General features: G+C 44.7%; 1 protein-coding gene across 9 annotated transcripts in view; it reads right to left on the reverse strand.

Moving 5' to 3' along the window:
* Positions 1–1471: 1471 nt before the first annotated feature.
* The window catches only part of ZNF592 (zinc finger protein 592), a 57227-nt gene continuing 39032 nt past the window's right edge, over positions 1472–19666 (reverse strand). For 7 of the 9 annotated variants that reach the window (XM_081227927.1, XM_081227923.1, XM_081227928.1 and 4 more), the window contains 7 exons: positions 14104–14282; positions 8138–8314; positions 7704–7863; positions 7303–7590; positions 6963–7075; positions 6152–6287; positions 1472–4924 (listed from right to left, as the gene is read on the reverse strand). In XM_081227927.1, the coding sequence (XP_081084053.1) occupies positions 4424–4924; positions 6152–6287; positions 6963–7075; positions 7303–7590; positions 7704–7863; positions 8138–8314; positions 14104–14282 (1554 nt within the window). In that variant the 3' untranslated portion in view covers positions 1472–4423. The remainder of the gene's footprint in view (positions 4925–6151; positions 6288–6962; positions 7076–7302; positions 7591–7703; positions 7864–8137; positions 8315–14103; positions 14283–19666) is intronic. The other 2 variants (XM_081227930.1, XM_081227924.1) reach the window with 1 other exon arrangement.

The following is a 19666-nucleotide window of genomic DNA, read 5'->3' on the forward strand; positions in this document are numbered from 1 at the left end:
ATGGGATTATAAATATGCATGTTTTTTATTTCTCTAATAATGCTATATCATTTTCCAATAAGAAAAAGGTGTTGTTGTTGTTGTTTTTCAGCCATACCGCGCGGCTTGCAGGTCTTAGTTCTCCAACCAGGGATCAAACCCAAGACCCCTGTAGTGGAAGTGTGGAGTCCTAACCACTGGACAACCAGGGAATTCCCCAAGAAAAAAGCATTTTAAATAGAGACCTAAAACAAAAATACAAACCCATACTGGGACTTGAGTCTTAGTCTGCTCTTTCCTCCAGAGGGACTGAAGGCTCCCCGTTTCTAAGACTGCTGTGGCAATTGTTGGTGGAAAAGGTCAGGCTTTGGACAACAGCCTGAATCCCCTGGAAAAGACAGGGAGAAATGTTCCAGAATCCAGAAGATTCTGTCTCAGATCAGACCCTGAGAGAACTTTGTAGCTACCGGTTGAATCAGATTCTTTCAGTCACGCATGCATGCATGAATTCAGTCATTCAAACATTCTTTGAACCACTAGCGTATACAAGGAACTGTACTAGGAGCTTTTAATGAATTAGACTGACCCACTGGATGAATTTAGAACAATCTCCATTATATAAGTGAAAAAAAAAGCAAGCTTCAGAACACTGTGTGTATAGAATGCTACCATTTGTATTAAAAATAGATATATAAATATACATATTTAAAAACTTGTAAATGCATAGAATTGCTCAGGAAGGATACATAAGATATAGAAACAGTGATTAATTCTGGAGAGGGGGATGTGGAACTGAAGGCTGACCTCCATTGGGAAGCTTACTTTTCATTGTATTCTCTTTTTGCATTGTTTGGATGTCTTACCATGTATGTGTATTAACTTTTTCAAAAAATGAAAAAAATAATTTAAAAACAAGTAAAAGAAAGTGTGCCCAGAGCTGAATACACAGTGATGACCAGGGCAGGCAGAGGGGTTTTTCTGCAGTCTCTGGGAAGACAAAGTGTGTTGAACTTGCTGAACCACAGCTGCTTTCAAAAGCCAGACTGTTTACATAAGTTAAGGGAAGAGCTCTTTCTACACCAATTAGCTTATAGTAATTCGGCATATCATCTTACAGAGATAAAGGAGTTGGAAAATAAATACTAGTCATTTGTCTAGCCTTAGAGTGTATTAAATTGTAGTTTCTACAAGGGTGGGGATCTTATCTGTTTAACTTGATCAGTAGAGCATTCACTCCAGCAGATAAGTGCTTGTTACAGCAAGCATTTTCTGATAACAAATGATAGCACAACTATTTTAAAACATCTTTAAAAAAGAGATCAGGGCTTCCCTGGTGGCGCAGTGGTTGACAGTCCGCCTGCCGATGCAGGGGACACGGGTTCGTGCCCCGGTCCGGGAAGATCCCACATGCCGCAGAGCCGCTGGGCCCGTGAGCCACGGCCGCTGAGCCTGTGTGTCCGGAGCCTATGCTCTGCAACGGGAGAGGCCACAACAGTGAGAGGCCCACATACAGAAAAAAAAAAAAAAAGAGATCAGAAGATATTGGACCCTGAGGGAACCATGTTCCCTGTGAGGGCTGGGCCACTTTTTCTGGAACAGCCTCACCAAAATGATGATCTTCAAATGGCAAGATAAATCCCAATGAGAATGAAAGGTCATAGAGACACTGCATGTGTTTCAGAATGCCACAAGCAAATGTGATGCACAGGGCCCTCCTTGGGGTGAAAAGGCACAGACTGACTCCAAAGAGAACCTGGTGCTCAGTGGGGCACCCCAACTGCAGGGGAGGTAGGAAAGCAGATGTCTGGATGGCTGCAAACTGTTGATAAGCTGGCAGCCAGCCAAAGTAGCCGGGTCACTAAGGCAACACAGCAGTTGACATCATGGACTTTAGAACCAGATGGGCTTGACTTACAAGGTCACCCAGCAACTTATTTAACCTCTCTGAGCCTCAGTTTTCTTCTCTGTAAAGTGGAGGCTAACTGTGAGATCACTGTGAGGACAAAGTGAGGATCACTGCAAAGTGTTTTTAAAAGATGCTGGGCCCACAAGCAGGACTTAAGTGCTGTTAATCATCACTCTTACTAAACAGTGGAGAGATGTCCCAGACCAATCATAACTGACCATCAGCATCCAAGTCTGAAAAGCCGGCAAGGTACGCTCCACCCTGACATTGATAGTGTTTCATAGTCAAGTCAATAATCCCTGACATGGATAGTGTTTCACGAACTAGAAAATGCTTCCATACTTATCACCTCACAAAAGCCTGTGAATCGAGTTGGATGGCAAATACTAGGTCTATCTTGAAGGGGAGGGGCTGGTGAAGTTAAGAGGGTTTGTTAAGAGCTGGTTGAGGGCAGAACCCAGGCTGTGACCCAGGTTTCTTGGTGAATGGCTCGACATTCTTTCCACTCCATGCCATTCCCAGGAAGGAGATAGATCTGAGGTCAGGACAGGTCAAACCTGTGATTTCACCACCTCCTCTCCCCCCACCGGCTCCAGCTATACTGTCTCTGAGCAGGAAGTGGTTCGGCCATCCATTTCAAATGCTTCTATCAGCCTCCTCTATAATCTGTTCCTGTGAATGGCCCCGGGTGCAGGGTGGGCACCCTGCAACTGGAATTAGGAAGGGATGACAGCTGAGTTGGGGCCAGCTCTGGCTCTGCATGCAGCCGCAATCCGGCCCGGTTTGCCCTCGCTGCCTGCTTGGGAAGCAGGGACATGGTGGCCTTGCCAGGTATGGCAATCATTAAAAAGCACTGTTTCTCTGAAACTGAAACAAGCACTAACCTTTCCCAATGCCATTAGCATTTCCACTAAAAATCTGGCATTTGATAGAGGAAGAAATTTTTATTTCAATTGTGAAAAGGTCAGGCATATTTACCTGACTTAATAATTTATCACTGATAGTCAATGTCTTCCTTGAAGGATCGCCTCTAAGAATGCAGTCAGCACCCACTTCCCTTTGCTGCACTAGATCCTGCCGGGCCCAGTCCCACATCCCACCCATGCAGGGCTGCAGCAGCTACTAGGAGCAGAGGTCAGAGGACACCTCTGCACAGCCGGCTCCTTGTACTAGGTCAGGTCCTAACTCTGCCATCAGAGAAAAGACAGCCCAGCCTCCCATGTCTAATCCCAATTCTGCCACACCCAAGTTTCCTGTGGCAGGGGTGATATCAAGGCCTCTTGAACAGTGCAAGAAAAGTACAGAATTCCTCCCTTCTATTCCTCCCCCTCCTCCCACCAGTAAAGGGTTCTCTTAGTTCGAAAAACCGTTTGTAGGAAAGATGGAGGCGCCCAGGAAGTTTTCAATAGGCCCTCAAAACCAAGGCTGCTAGCTCAGGGGAGAACTTGGAGGTGACTCTTGACCAGCATAAGACCCTCCCCTCACCCCTTCAGAAGTACTGAGCTCCTGGTTTCCACACCACAGCTCCAAAATCAAGAGAGGACTGTCCTTGGGCAGCAGGAAACACTGTTCTCCCTCAGAGATGGGACAGTGAGGGAAGTCTTAGGTGGAGTAGGGTAGGGCCAGGCTCACTGGAAGAGGAATACAAGAGCCTACCTGCATGGTAAGAAGATTTTTTTATTTGAAATATAGTCTGAGCAACACGGGTGCAGCCGAGAGGAGGAGGGGCTGGCCTGCCTGGGGCAGTAGCCTCTCTAATGGCACAGGAGCAAGAGTACAGATATCCCAATGTCTCCGTGCCCCAAACCCCGCTCGTCAGGAAAGGCAGAACAGCAGCAGAACAAGGACGCGCAGCTCCTTCTGAAGGGGGTCTGCCTCTCGGTGCCTGCCTGCCTTGGCTGCGTTTCCTGCTCTCCCGGGCTCCAGACAGAGGTGTGCTGCAGAAGTTTCTCCCCCGCAACACAGACAGGATGAGCCGGTGTGATAATTAATTCTCCAGGACTCTTTTTGGGGGAACGAATCAGAGAAGACAGAAAGGAAGGGAATGGTAACCAAGGGCCCTCTGCAAGCCAGGCTGGGCGAGCTCTCTGAGAGGGACTGCGCCAGCACCCTCACCCCCTTCTCAGGCTCCAGTGGCAAGCAAGAGAGCTGCTGTCAGGAGGCCCCTGGCTGAAGGCAGCGAGCGGGAGCCTCCCAGAGGAGCACGGCCGCTGAGGGGTTTCGAGCTGAGGTGGCAGCGTCGGGCTTGGGCCACTTCAGCAGCCTGGGGGCTGGAAGGACGCAGACAGAAGGTGGGGTCCCAGGAAGCAGCACAAAGCCATAAATAACAGAAGCAAATTCAGAGCTGTGAGGGTCCTGGGCGACCCCGCCATCTCCTGGGGCTGGGGGACACCCAGCCCCCAGCAGCTCAGGGCAGACACTGCTCCAGGGCCCAGCCAGCCACACTCACACCGGGGTGGAGCCTTCTCTTTCCCACTGTCCGCGTGGCAGGCGGAGGACACCACGGCACCACCCGACTGCACACTGCAAAGCTTCCAGTCACACCTGCGGGGACGGTGTGTGGCTGTCCCGGTCCTGAGAGGCCTGTGGTTGACTCTGAGCATCTTGGGCACCATCCTCATCAGGGGCCAGGCCCAGTGACCTCCTGGCCTCTGAATCACCCAACAGAGGCTCCTCGGCACACTCTTCCAGTCCGTTCTCCCTGGTCTCCACGGACACCTCCTCCCCAGAGCCCTCCTCTGGCTCTGCCGCCTCTGCCTCTTCCTCCTCCTGGTCTCTCACCTTGTGGACGATGAAGAGGTGGCGGTTGAGGGAGCTGGCAGAGGTGTAGCACAAGCCACAGAGGAGACACTGGGCTGTGGAGCTGTCCTTCTGGTGCTGAGGTATGTGGCTCTGAAACTCGAGCCCTGAGTCTGTGGCAAAGCTACATTTCGCACACTGGAAAAGGGACTTGTGCCTTTTGGTGGAAGAGACAGTCGCGCCATTGCTGGTGTCTGGAGCATCCCCTGCTCCGCTGACTGGTCTTTTCAGATGGTTCACCTGAAAGGGGAAACGATGTGAGCCCGAGACATGAGGCCCCCAAACATGATAAACGCAGCCCAAGGACTCACAGAATCACCACCCAGGCCAGGCTCACCGCAGCCCTAAATTCTGGTTTAGGTTTGGTTTGTTTCTTATGTTTATTTGTTTAATGTAACACATACATGTGGCACAACATTCCAAAGATATGGGAAGGGTATAGAAAAGGTTAAGTCCCTCCTACCCGGCTCCCTAGCCCTGCTCTCCAGAGAACACCGTATTACCTGGGTTCTGTGGCTCCTCCAAAAGATATTCTATCCGTACACAGAAGTAAAACTACTGCCTTTTACGAAATGATAGCATTACACGCACACTTTTCTTCACCCTGCTTTTTTCACTTAAAAACATATATTGAGACATTTCTTTATGCCCAAGGCCAAAGATATCTGACAGATAAATCTTAGAAGCAGAATTGCTAGATCAGAGGATGTATGCATTTGGCAGAGAAGGGAGGGTATGCATTTTAATCACAGACAGATGTTGCCAAAATGTCAATTGACACCCTTCCTGCTGTGTGTGAAAGGGCCTTTGCAGACCAGGGCCCTTCTCTGAATAGCCATTAAAGAAACTCCTGAAAATCCAGGCAGTTTCCCAGACATGCCTGCCCCTCTGAGGAGCAGTCCCCTTGCCGTGGAGCGGGAAGACGCTACTGTGAGGAGGCTGCTCCAGAAGCTGACCAGAAATGGACTAGGGCATGAAATAGGGATGAGGCCATAGGACGAACGTCCAGGATAGCAGGAGTCTAGGTCTGGCTCCTCTGTAACTGGGGGTGGGGGTGGGGGTGGGGAGGTGACTCAGCCAAGCATGGCCACCCTCACCTAACAGTGAGCCCTGCCTACCCCTGCCTCCCAGGACTGCAGAGGGGCAGAAGCAGGAGGGTATGTGTGAAAGTACTCCGATGGCCAGAGAATGCAGCATACACCCAAGGAAGGGGGTTGCAGTGACAGGGAAACAAAAAGAAAAACGGTCAGTGGGCTGCCTCGTGGGTCTTTGTTCCTGTCCTTTCTTTGTGTGCAGTCCCCAGGCAGGTCACACAAGACTAGAGAGTGACTGGCATTGAGGGACGCTGTCACTGCTGGCTGCTCAATGGCCACAAGGACAAATGGGCTCCCTGTAGCCTTCCTAGTGCCCCTCCAGCTCCAACCGCACTGGGCAAGCTGCTCCAGTGGGCAGGGGTCCCACGCTCACCTGAGGGGAATGTCCGCCCGAAGGTCTGACTTTGGACGTCTGGCTCAAATCAGGGTTTCTGATACCATGCATAAGGCTGATGTGGCTCTCCAGGAGGGAGGGCCGAGGAAAGCTGGGGCTGTCCTCTGTGCAATACCTGCAAAAGTACAGTCGAAAGAGGTCATGTAAGATGACAGGCTCCGGGGCCCAGTGGGGCCAGGCAGGTCTGGCAGGCAGGCAGAGGCAAAACTGCTTCTGGCTCCAGCGGGGAGAGAGTTTGGAGCAGGCAGAGTGGCCCTCAGGCGGGCTGGGTGGTGCGGGGTACTCCCCAGAGAAATCTAGCCAGCAAGCCAGCCAAGGTGGCAGACAACAAGAGCAAGTCAGAGTATCTGTACTGGCCCCGAGCTATGACCGCACTCTCCACTCTCTGGTATCAGGGTCCAGGGACCCAAGTGCTGGGCTAGTGGTCAGCCTGAAAGAGTGGCCTGTCCTGTCCTAAAGCTCGAATGGATGGTGCTGAAGCCTCACAGCCGAGCGGGGCACATGCTCACACTGCCACCGCTCCTCTCAAACCTCAGGGCCCTCCACCGCTGACTGGCAGGCCAGCCTGGAGTTAGGGAGTTGGGAACGGGGAGGGCTCCAGAGCCACCAGGCTCTAGAAGCTTATTTCTGGAATGCCCTCATTTCTGACCTAGCCACAGCATATTCCCGTTAGAAACCTGCTTATCTCTTGCCTTTGAGCCCTAATCTCACAACAGAGAAAAAGCTCCAGTGGTACTATGGACAGTCTTGATAAATTCAGGCCCCCTGGCTCCCGCCCCCAGGGACTCACCCACAAGTGTAGACTTTCTTTACTGTGTCATGGTTGTTGCGGATGTGTTTGCGCAGGCTGTTGGGGGTGTGGAAGGACTGTTCACACTGCCGACATGGGTACCGCTTCAACGTCTATGGGAGATGACAGGATGCAAAGCATCAGAACCGTAAGACAGTTCTGGGTGCATCTTTCTTCTCAGATGATGAAGGCAGAAAGGAGGATGCCCCAAGACCTCAAGATCTGTAGTACCCACCATGCCCAAAGCACCAGGAAGTCGTCCACATAAGGGGGCTATGACCCCACAGGACAGAAGTCCAGAGAATCTGGGGCTGCACTGTGCCCGTGTGGCTACACTTACCCGACCATGGCTCTTTTTCATGTGGGACACATAGCTCTCCCGATCAGGAACCCACTCCTGGCACTCCTGGCAGGTCCAGCCAGTGTTCCTCAGCCGGGGCCTGGCCTCACCCCTGCGATGGGCTTCAGGCCTGCCCCAGCGGCTAGAGGGCAGGGAGCTGCCCCGAGCAGCCACATTAGTGGCTGGGGGTTCAGTGGGAACTCGAGAGCCAGGGCGGCTTGAAGATGTGTCTGCTGAAGACTGGAGGCTTGACAGCTCCTCCACGTTTCGGGGAACACCGTGGGTGCTCTGGGGATGGGGAGAGCGATTACTGACTGGGCAAGGGGAAAGATGCACAGAGTCAGACCCCCGGCCTGAGCCATGTGCCCTTCTCCCCAGCCTCCTTCCCCAAGGCGTCCCACCTTGACATGTTGCATCAACTCTGGCTTCTGCAGGAACAAGAGCGGGCACTCAGGGCACTTGAAGACGCCCACCTGCGCCTTACTGGCATTCTGGTAAAAATGCTGCTGAATGTGCCTCTTCTTGTTGAAGACCATTTCACAGGAGCACTTATAAATGAGCCTGACGAGACAAGCCCCAGCGTGTGAGGTACTCAAGGCTGCGCTGGCAGAACCACAAGGCCCCTCCACCCCATCTCTGATCTCTCTGAACCAGAGTCAGGTTTGGGATAGTCTGAGCCAACGTTGATACTCCGCAGACTCAGGATGTCTTTAGAGGACTCCGGGCATCTCTGCCACTAGCCCAGGCTTCCCAGTCCATCCCAACACCTCCCCACAGAGCACCCAAGCTATCAGCTCTGCTCCCACAGGCCTGCTGGCCCTGGAGCTGCACTCACTGGGAGGGTCTGTGGGGCTGGGTGGGATGCTGGGTGGCGCTGTGGTCCGCGGTGCTACTGGCAGTCTTGAAGGCCATGGGGCAGAATGCACATTTGTGGAAAACCTGGCAGTGTCGCTCCTGGATGTGGCTTTTCAGCAAGGCCAAGGTCAAGTGGACTACCCCACAGTGGATGCACCTGGATAACAGATATTGGGGGGTGCGGGGGGAGTAGGCATGTCAGACCGAGAAGTAGTGTTGGAAAAGGAGGAATGGAAGACAGGAACAGGGCCATCTCAGGGACCCTCCCTCTCCCCCTCCCTCATGCACTCAGTCTTCTATCCTCCACATGTGCACCTTGAGAGCCTGCTTGCTGCCGCCTGGCATAATGCAGTCACCCAGGGTCCCCCAAGCCCAACACCCAACCTGGTAGAGAAGGGGGAAGAGAGCCTCCCCTCCCCTCACTGGCCAGAGAATATTCTTCTTCAAACCAAAAACTTGAACCCAGCCAAGAGAATCTGGTGGGAGTGGAGAGGGTGGAGAATGGTTCAAAAATGACATCAACAGTATCCATTTAAGTGTGATAACAACTGCAGGAGTCCAAGAGGAATTTTAGAAGACTGCAGAAAGCCTGTGCCTTCCCGCAAGCTGGAGCCGAACAGGCAGGGATGTTTACTGAATAAAATGTACAATTACGGAATGCTACACTCGCCATAACAACCACATTAAAATAAACAGCCCTCAAAGCCCAAGAAGAAATGCTCTAGAGCAGCACTGTCTGATGGAACTTGCTGTGATGATGGACATGTTCTATACTGCACTGTCCATGTGACTATTTAAATTTAAATTAATAAAATAAAATGGCCAGTTGCACTGGCTACACTTCAAGTGCTCAGTAGTCACATGTGCCTGATACTATTTTGGGTTTTTTTTTTTTAATAAATGGATTTTTTTTGTTTGTTTATTTATTTTTGGCTGCATTGGGTCTTCGTTGCTGCACACGGGCTTTCTCTAGTTGCGGTGAGCGGGGGCTACTCTTCGTTGTGGTGTGCGGGCTTCTCATTGCAGTGGCTTCTCCTGTTGCGGAGCACAGGCTCTAGGTGCGCGGGCTCAGTAGTTGTGGCGCACGGGCTCAGTAGTTGTGGCGCAAGGGCTCAGTAGTTGTGGCGCACAGGCTTAGTTGCTCTGCGGCATGTGGGATCCTCCCAGACCAAGGATCAAACCCGTGTCCCCTGAATTGGGGGGTGGATTCTTAACCACTGCACCACGAGGCAAGTCCCCCGACGCCATTTTGGTTCGTGCAGCTCATAAGTGTTCTAGTGTCTCCTTGGAGGAACTATGGATAACATTTTTCTTTTTTTCCCTACCAATTCGTATTTTCTGAGTTTTGTTTAGTGCATATATCATTTTTGTAAAGTATCAACTGCCTTAAACCGTTTTTCTGAAATTGAGGTCTGTTGGACTCTTCTTTCAATTTCAAAATCTCTCTCTATAAATACTGTGTTTCCTTCCTTCAGTATCAGAAAATGATGTGACCTTCCTCCAGGCTAACCTGCATCTATTCAGGTTCCTAGACCCTCTCATGTGTTCAGTCTTTCTTCCTGCCTATAGACACACACAGGTCTCCCCTACATGAGAAAACACCTTCCCTGCTCCCAGCTATTCCTCTTGAGATAACTATTATTTTCCGTTTGTTGCAATATTGCTTGCTCCTATAACCTTGACATCCCAGTAGGCTAGATAGAGAGGCTAGAAGAGAGGCTGTTGCTTTACTGAAAGGACATCCCTTCACTTAAGAATTCTTTGACTCCCAAATATTAGCCTGCATTTCAATACATTAACCCATTTTTGCAATCCACATAACTCATCACAGAACCCTGACCAGTCCTTTTTGTCTTTCTTCCTTTTGTGTGTGTTGGGGAGTGGGGGTGGGGGACAGAATCACCTTTTGCAAACTTAATTAGCAATGAGGAGAAGTGCACAGAACGCAAAGCCTGTTCACAGCTGAGGCCTATGAGCATTCGTTACTAAATGTGTACATGTGTTACAGCAACTATACAAACTACTTACACTTAAATTATATTTTCTTTTCTCTCCTGCTAAACAAAATAGTGACCAACTCCTAGCACACAGAAGTACATCCATACCACAAGTAATTATGAGGAGAAAAAAAATCCACATATTTCCAAATTCATCCAAAGTGGCAAATACACCTGGCGTGTAAAGAATCTCTTAAGTGGTTTTATTTGTGCAGTTTGACCAAACTCCTACAGGAGCAATGTAAATGCGACTGAAAATCCATTCTATTTACCCAGCAGACATTCTTGGAAGAAACCTCATGGAAAGTGAGAATATAAAGGGGTAAAAGAACATGTGCCAAGTAGCCTCAGTGAAGGACTGAATCAAGCAGGGTTTACAAACTGATGAAAAACTCTGCAGAAGAGAAATCCAACCCTATGACACAGCTCTTTACCAACTGTTTAAGAGAAAAAGAGAAAACAGACAATTATAGAACCATATGCTGTCAAACATATAAAGTTTTAGAAAAGATAAAGAGCAGTAAAATATTTAGCTTTGTCAATAACCACAAATAATAAGAAAATAACACATTATTAAACAGTCTAAACTTGCTCCCTTACGACACTGGTCACTCTCCAAATTTTCAAGAAAGAGCAGAATAATTTATAGAATTCTAAAAATATAATATTGTAAAACTCTGTAGTAGAGCTCAGTGAAATGGAACATAGGTACCTTCTGAGAATTTCCTAAAAAATATTAATACCCAGAGAATGGGAGAAAATATTAGCAAATCATACATCTGACAAGGGACTTGTAACCAGAATATATGAAGAACTCTTACAACTCAACAACAGAAAGACAAATAACACAATTTTTAAATGGGCAAAGGATCTGAATAGATATTTCTCCAAAGAAAATATACAAATGGCCAATAAATTTATGAAGATATGTTCAACATCATTATCCATCAGAGAAATACAAATCAAAATCATAATGAGATACAACTTTATACCCACAACAATGGCTATATGCAAATGTCAGACAATAACAAATATGTGAAGAAATCAAAACTCTCATACACTGCTGGTAGGAATATAAATGTGGTATAGCCACTTTGGAAAACAATCCGGTAGTTCCTTATTTTACTGCTAGGTATATATCCAAAAGAACTGAAAACATGTGTTACATAATAACTTGTACATGAATGTTCATTAGCAGAATTATTCATAATAGCCAACAGGTAGAAACAAAAAAGGAATGAAATACTAATATATGTTACAACATGGATGAATCTTGAAAACATTAGGCTAAGACCACATATTCCATTTATATGAAACGTCCAAAGGAGATACATCTATGAGACAGAAAGTAGTTGCTTAGGGTTGGGGGGGATGGGAGGATTGCAAATATAGGGTGTCTTTTTGGGTGATGAAAATATTCTAAAATTGATTGTGGTGACTGATTGTACAACTCGGTGCATATAGTAAAAACCACCAAATAGGACACTTTAAATGGGTGAATAGGATGGTACATGAATTGTCTGAATAAAGCTGTTACCAGAAAAACACATTAATAGCTGAAGATCTTAAGTATAATGAATACTGTATTAGTGTGTATATCTTCTGAGTTCAACCATGGATCATTGAAAATTTTAATGTCAATATCTTCAGTAATCCCTCTACCTGAATCATAATACTTTTTTCTCTGACATTTCTTACAAAGGCTTGATAAACTAAATTCCTTTTGAGGCATTAGGTTTCTTTCTACTCTTACAGAAGAAAGTAAAATATTTAATTAAAAGACAAAAATGCTATTAATCCATCTGTGTTATTGAAAATTTCTTGGATTCAAGATTCAAATACAAAAATTAAAGTGTTGATTGCATTGCTATTGGATTCGATTTGATCTTGAAACAAGCAGCATACACTCAAGTCAAAGTTAGAAAGGTATTTTCAAACTTTATGAATACTGCAAAAAACACAGGTTCAGGTGTTTGGTTTTAAAATGTAGCCTGGGGTGCTGCCCAGCAATGCTCTTCTGCAACACGGTGGCAAGGGCTTTGTATAACCCCATCTCTGGATTATTTTCTTCCCATACACTTTAGCTTCTCCATTCTCCATAACATGTAAAAGAAATCAGTCTACATTTGGAAATGCTTATACCAAGAGAGAAACCTGGAAGTGATCACTAACCACTCCCCATCCCTCACCCCAGTATACAAACTATCATCAAGCCCTAATGTTTCTACTTCCTAATCTCTCTCAAATTTACCTTCTCTCCATCCCCACAGCCATGCCTTAGCTGAATCCCTTGGTCTCTCATCTGGATTGTCACACAACCAGTCTCTAATCTCTCCCCTCTAATATACATGTCAGCTTTCCAGAATGATCTTTCCAAAACACAGATCCAGTTGGATCACTCCCCTGCTGCAAATCTTTCTGTAGCTCATCACTGTCCACTGGATAAAGTCCAAACGTCTGCCAAGGAATACAAGGTCTTGCATGGCCTGGCCTCTACCAACTCCCTAGTCTCATTTCTCACCCTTCCTCCGGTTCATCCTGACCTACATCTATTGAAATGCTCATCATTCCTGTAAGCCCTTTTATGTGTGCTGGTATCCCTTGCCTATGCTCTTGCCAGATACGCTCTCCCCCTTTCTTCTACCTAAAACCTCCTAATATCTCCTCTATGAAGCTTTCCTGACCATTCCTCAACTATGGGACTTACCACTTTGAATCGTAACTACTTGTGTGCATGTCTGTAACCTATCAGACTGAAGCCCCTTGAGGGCAGGAGCTGGGTCTTAATCATCTTTGTATCTTGGGTGTCTGGCACAATGCTAAAGACAACGGTAAGTACTCAAAAGATGTTTATTAAATGAACTAAATCAATAAAAAAATTTAATACCAAAGAGAAGAAAACCTTAATAAATTTGGGCAAAATTATATTTCTGAAGTAAAAATGATCAAGTAAAGCATGAGAAGATGTAGAAACTCCCAAGCAACCAGTAAACCAGTAAAGGAGACCTGATTGCGTCAATGTAAAATGATGGATCAATGAGTGTTGGAGGGAGTGTTCCCCCTCATTTTGATCTTTTTCCTGAAAATGACTTCTTGCTTATATTTGTTCGACACAATGGAGAAGATTCAGTTTAATTAAAATAGAGTTTTCTCGGTTTTACCATGAAGCTGATGATTTTTTCCATTCTCAGGTTTTGCTTCTCACAAACTGACAAAAACTAATCAACACAAAGATACTACAGTCCTTTGAGTTTGGCATCTTGCCATTTGTTAACAAAAATTGAGAACATTTGAAAGTACTGACAGTTGTAAATTTATTACTGAAATAGAACTTTAAAATTAATATGCCAAACATGATAACTTTGTGAACAAATTTATATACTTTTAAAAAACAAACTGACAAAGTGAATGTTTATATATATTCTAATCTCCCCCAAATCTTCCCATTTAAAGCTTTTTTTTTTTTTTTTTAAATCTTTTGGCTGTGCTGCGCATGGCATGTGGGATCTTAGCTCTCCAACCAGGGATCGAACCCGTGTCCCCTACAGTGGAAACGCAGAGTCTTAACTACTGAACAGCCAGGGAAGTCCCAAAGCTTTTTTTGTTTTTAATGTTTAACTTTTTAACTCCTTATTCTTCTTCCCCTTGCTATTCTGGTTCCCTACAAGATAAAAATGTCTGTCCACATACCAATCAACGTTCTTCTCTTATTAGGCTGGAGCCCAGGCCTCTTAAGATCAAAACTCATTTTTTTTTGGCCGTGCCTCGTGGCTTGCAGGATCTCAGTTTCCCAACCAGGGACTGAACCCAGGCCACAGCAGTGAAAGCACCAAATCCTAACCACTAGACCACCAGGGAACTCCCAAAACTCAAGTCTTAAATGAGTTCTGGTCCAGAAAAAGAACCAGTCACTGGGCAAGCCCAGGACAGTGAGTCAGGTAGCACCCACCTGTAGCCCACCTTGCGGGCATAGTGCAGGCAATTCTCCTTTACATGGGTCTGGAAGTAGGCAGAGCGACAGAGGGCTCCACACTCCGGACAACAGTAGGGGGACTTGTGGGCGTGGATCCGCTGGTGGGCACAGAAACTGCACTGGTTGGGCAGCAGCATCTGGCACACCTGGCAAGTCTAGGAAAGAACAGCAAGAAAGCAGTTCACGCAGGAGCCACAGGCCTGTAGCTCTCCAATCAGAGCTGTCTGGCTTTCCTAGGACATGGGTCACAATGACCTCCTCCCCCAACCATTCTCTCTTCCAGCTCTCCTAGGACACTAGTGAAATCCCCAGGCCTCATGAAGTGTTGACACTGACACCCAAGCTAGCTTTGCCTCTCACCTTATTAATCAAAAACAGACCTGACCGTATTTTCCCAAAGATTAGTCCTACATGTAGGACTGTGAGTACTTCTCTCCTCTGGCTTAGCAGAGAATCACGTTTACCTTTTCAGAGGCCCAAGGCACTTCTTGAATTCTAAGACCGCATTACACTGCCAGACTTACCAGGGCCTCTACCCTAGCTCAAGCAGGTTCCTACTCAACAGCTTTAGTCAGCTGACTCAGGGACTTCCAAAGTAGACCTGAGCCTACCCTGGTTAATGCTCAGAAGCCCCAGTGCAGACTAACTGAGCTTCCATAACCTCAGCCCACGCTGGGGGGGGGGGGGTGCCCTGAGCCACAATTGACCACATACACCCACAGGAAAGCACAGGATGGGTAGCAGCTCCTTTGTTCTCAGCCCCAGGAGAGAACCAGAGGCTAACAAGTCCTACAGGCAGACTCATTGAAGCTCTCTAATGGGGAGAGCCCAGACAGCCCAGAGGGGGAAAGCAAGAGACTAAGCTGGTGCCTGCATCTGAAGAGGCCCTTCTTAGGAAAAAAGGGATAACTGTACTACTCACTGAGGGGGCCACTGACCTGGGGTCAGAGGAGTGCTCAGAGGGATAAGTTGTTAGGGAGGCCAGGAAAAGATCTCTGCTTTAAGCAGCAATATCCAGAATATAGGGCCTCTACAGGACAAACAATCCAGCATTTTCAACAAAAAAAATTTCAATGGCAAAAAAAAGATTAAGGGAAGAGGAATTTACAGATTAAAAGAGACTTAAAAGACATTTTCAGTGTATACAACTGCAATGTATAGCCCTTATTTGGATCCTGATTCAAGCAAGCCAAGTGTAAAAAGAAATGAGACAATCAGATATTTTAACCCTAACTTAATGATGACAATACTGAGACATCTGCCACTTGATACTAAGATTTGATAATAAGGAATTATTATTAATTTTGAATGTGATGATATTATGTCTATGTTTTGGTATTTTTTGAGGATAAAGCTTTATCTTTTAGATATATATACTGAAATAGATACTATAACGCTGGGATTTGTTTAAAAACAATCCACTGGGGGAGGGGTGAGTAAGAACATAGATGAAACAAGATGGGCCACTGAGCTGGTAACTGTTAAAAGAAGGTTCATTATACCGTTCTTTCCACTTTTATATTTGTTCGGGACATTCCATAATAAAAGGTTTTGTTGTTGTTTTTTCACTATTGCTCTAGGTGCAGAACAGTAAACAAGTATGCTATTTTTTGTGTAAAAAAGGAGGAAATAATCACTCTCACACGTACACATACACACACACATTTGTTCATATTTGCAAAAAAGGAGCAATGGAGCAGTAAACCAAAAGTCAATAAAAAATGGTTACCTATGGGGAAGGAGAGAACAGGGTGAAACGGACAGGAATGGAAGCAAGACTTTTCTGAATATACCTTGTTATGTAACTTTGGAATCACATAAATGTTTTACATAATTTCAAATACATATACAAAATTAAACTAAATAAACAAAAGCATTCCCTAAAAATTGAAACACAGAAACAACCTAACTATGTATCAAGTAGGTGACATAACCATGTAGAGAAAAAAATTATCCCCAGTGACTTTTAAAACATAGTATTTTGACTTATACATTCTCAATATGATAAATTCTAAGGACAAAAAGAACTGAAAATACACCCTCAACTTTATGCAGTTGTCCTAACATTAGAAATAATATTGATTTTGATATTTTAAAATTGGTGTGTATGTGTGTGTGAGTGTGTGTGTGTAGTAAGAAAATCTTAGGAACCAAGATTTTCAGTATAAAATCAGTTACATAAAAAGGATAATCTTGGGCTTCCCTGAAAAAAAGAACAAAAAAACCTGAAGTCAGCAGAGGGAAGAAATAATAAAGCTCAGAGGGGAAATAAATAAAATAGAGATTAAAAAATAGGGAAAACCCAATAAAACCGAGAGCTGGTTCTTTGAAAGGGTAAACAAAATTGACAAATCTCTGGCCCAGGTCACCAAGAAGAAAAGAGAGAGGACCCAAATAAACAAAGTAAAAAGTGAAAGAGGGGAAATAACAACTGACACTGCAGAAATACAAAAAACCATGAGAATACTATGAACAACTATATGCCAACAAACTGGACAACACAGAAGAAATGAACAAGTTTCTAAAAACATACAGCTCACCAAAACTGAATCAAGAAGAAATAGATAGGGACTTCCCTGGTGGTCCAGTGGTTAAGACTCCGTGCTTCCACTGCAGGGGGCATGGGTTTGATCCCTGGTTGGGGAACTAAGATCCCACAAGCCATGGGGCACAGCCAAAAACTAAAAATAAATAAAAATGTTTTTAAAAAAGGTAAAATTGGGACTTGCCTGGTGGTGCAGTGGTTATGAATCCCCCAATGCAGGGGACACAGGTTCATTCCCTGGTCCGGGAAGATCCCACATGCCACGGAGCAACTAAGTCCGTGCACCACAACTACTGAGCCTGCACTCTAGAGCCCAAGAGCCACAACTACTGAGCCTGTGTGCCACAACTACTGAAGCCCGCACGCCAAGAGCTCCTCAACAAGAGAAGCCACTGCAATGAGAAGCCCACACACTGCAATGAAGAGTAGCCCCCGCTCACCCCAACTAGAGGAAAGCACACGCACAGCAACAAAGACCCAACCCAGCCAAAAATAAATAAATAAAATACATAAATTTATTTTTAAAAACAAAGGTAAAATTAGCATTATATGCAGATGACATGATACTATATAGAGAAAACCCTAAACACTCCACACAAAAACTACTAGAACTGATAAACAAATTCAGCAAGGTAGCAGGATACAAGATTAACAAATAGAAATCTATTCCACTTCCTTACACTAACAATGAAATATCAGAAAGGGAAAGTAAAAAAAAAAAATCCCTTTCAAAATCACATCAAAAAAAAAAAGATGCAGCAAAAGCAGTTCTAAGAGGGACGTTTATAGCAATACAATCCTACCTTAAGAAACAAGAAACATCTGAAATAAACAACCAAAACTTACACCTAAAGCAATTAGAGAAAGAAGAACAAAAAAACCCCAAAGTTAGCAGAAGGAAAGAAATCATAAAGATCAGGTCAGAAATAAATGAAAAAGAAACGAAGGAAACGACAGCAAAGATCAATAAAACTAAAAGCTGCCTCCTTGAGAAGATAAACAAAATTGATAAACCATCAGCCAGACTTATCAAGAAAAAAAGAGAGAAGACTCAAACCAATAGAATTAGAAATGAAAAAGGAGAAGTAACAACTAACACTGCAGAAGTACAAAGGATCATGAGAGATTACTACAAGCAACTATATGCCAATAAAATGGACAACCTGGAAGAAATGGACGAATTCTTAGAAATGCACAACCTTCGGAGACTGAACCAGGAAGAAATAGAAAATATGAACAGACCAATCACAAGCACTGAAATTGAAACTGTGATTAAAAATCTTCCAACAAACAAAAGCCCAGGACCAGATGGCTTCACAGGCAAATTCTATCAAACATTTAGAGAAGAGTTAACACTTATCCTTCTCAAACTCTTCCAAAATCACCATGACTCTGATACCAAAACCAGACAAAGATGTCACAAAGAAAGAAAACTACAGGCCAGTATCACTGATGAACATAGATGCAGAAATCCTCAACAAAATACTAGCAAACAGAATCCAACAGCACATTAAAAGGATCATACACTATGATCAAGTGGGGTTTATCCCAGGAATGCAAGGATTCTTCAATATACGCAAATCAATCAATGTGATACACCACATTAACAAATTGATGGAGGAAAACCATATGATCATCTCAATAGATGCAGAGAAAGCTTTCGACAAAATTCAACACCCATTTATGATAAAAACCCTCCAGAAAGTAGGCATAGAGGGAACTTTCCTCAACATAATAAAGGCCATATATGACAAACCGACAGCCAACATCGTTCTCAATGGTGAAAAACTGAAACCATTTCCACTAAGATCAGGAACAAGACAAGGTTGCCCACTACCGTCACTATTATTCAACATAGTTTTGAAAGTTTTAGCCACAGCAATCAGAGAAGAAAAAGAAATAAAAGGAATCCAAATGGGAAAAGAAGAAGTAAAACTGTCACTGTTTGCAGATGACATGATACTATACATAGAGAATCCTAAAGATGCCACCAGAAAACTACTAGAGCTAATCAATGAATTTCATAAAGTAGCAGGATACAAAATTAATGCACAGAAATTTCTTGCATTCCTATACACTAATGATGAAAAATCTGAAAGAGCAATTAAGAAAACACTCCCATTTACCATTGCAACAAAAAGAATAAAATATCTAGGAATAAACCTACCTAAGGAGACAAAAGACCTGTATGCAGAAAATTATAAGACACTGATGAAAGAAATTAAAGATGATACAAATAGATGGAGAGATATACCATGTTCTTGGATTGGAAGAATCAACATTGTGAAAATGACTCTACTACCCAAAGCAATCTACAGATTCAATGCAATCCCTATCAAACTACCACTGGCATTTTTCACAGAACTAGAACAAAAAATTTCACAATTTGTATGGAAACACAGAAGACCCCAAATAGCCAAAGCAATCGAGAAAGAAAAACAGAGCTGGAGGAATCAGGCTCCCTGACTATACTACAAAGCTACAGTAATCAAGACAGTATGGTACTGGCACAAAAACAGAAATATAGATCAATGGAACATGATAGAAAGCCCAGAGATAAACCCGAGCACATATGGTCACCTTATCTTTGATAAAGGAGGCAAGAATATACAGTGGAGAAAAGACAGCCTCTTCAATAAGTGGTGCTAGGAAAACTGGACAGCTACATGTAAAAGAATGAAATTAGAACACTCCCTAACACCATACACAAAAATAAACTCAAAATGGATTAAAGACCTAAATGTAAGGCCAGACACCATCAAACTCTTAGAGGAAAACATAGGCAGACACTCTGTGACATAAATCGCAGCAAGATCCTTTTTGACCCACCTTCTAGAGAAATGGAAATAAAAACAAAAATAAACAAATGGGACCTAATGAAACTTAAAAGCTTTTGCACAGCAAAGGAAACCATGAACAAGACCAAAAGACAACCCTCAGAATGGGAGAAAATATTTGCAAATGAAGCAACTGACAAAGGATTAACCTCCAAAA

This window comes from Mesoplodon bidens, assembly GCF_964165515.1.
Source record: "Mesoplodon bidens genome assembly, chromosome: 3".
Classification (NCBI taxonomy): domain Eukaryota; kingdom Metazoa; phylum Chordata; class Mammalia; order Artiodactyla; family Ziphiidae; genus Mesoplodon; species Mesoplodon bidens.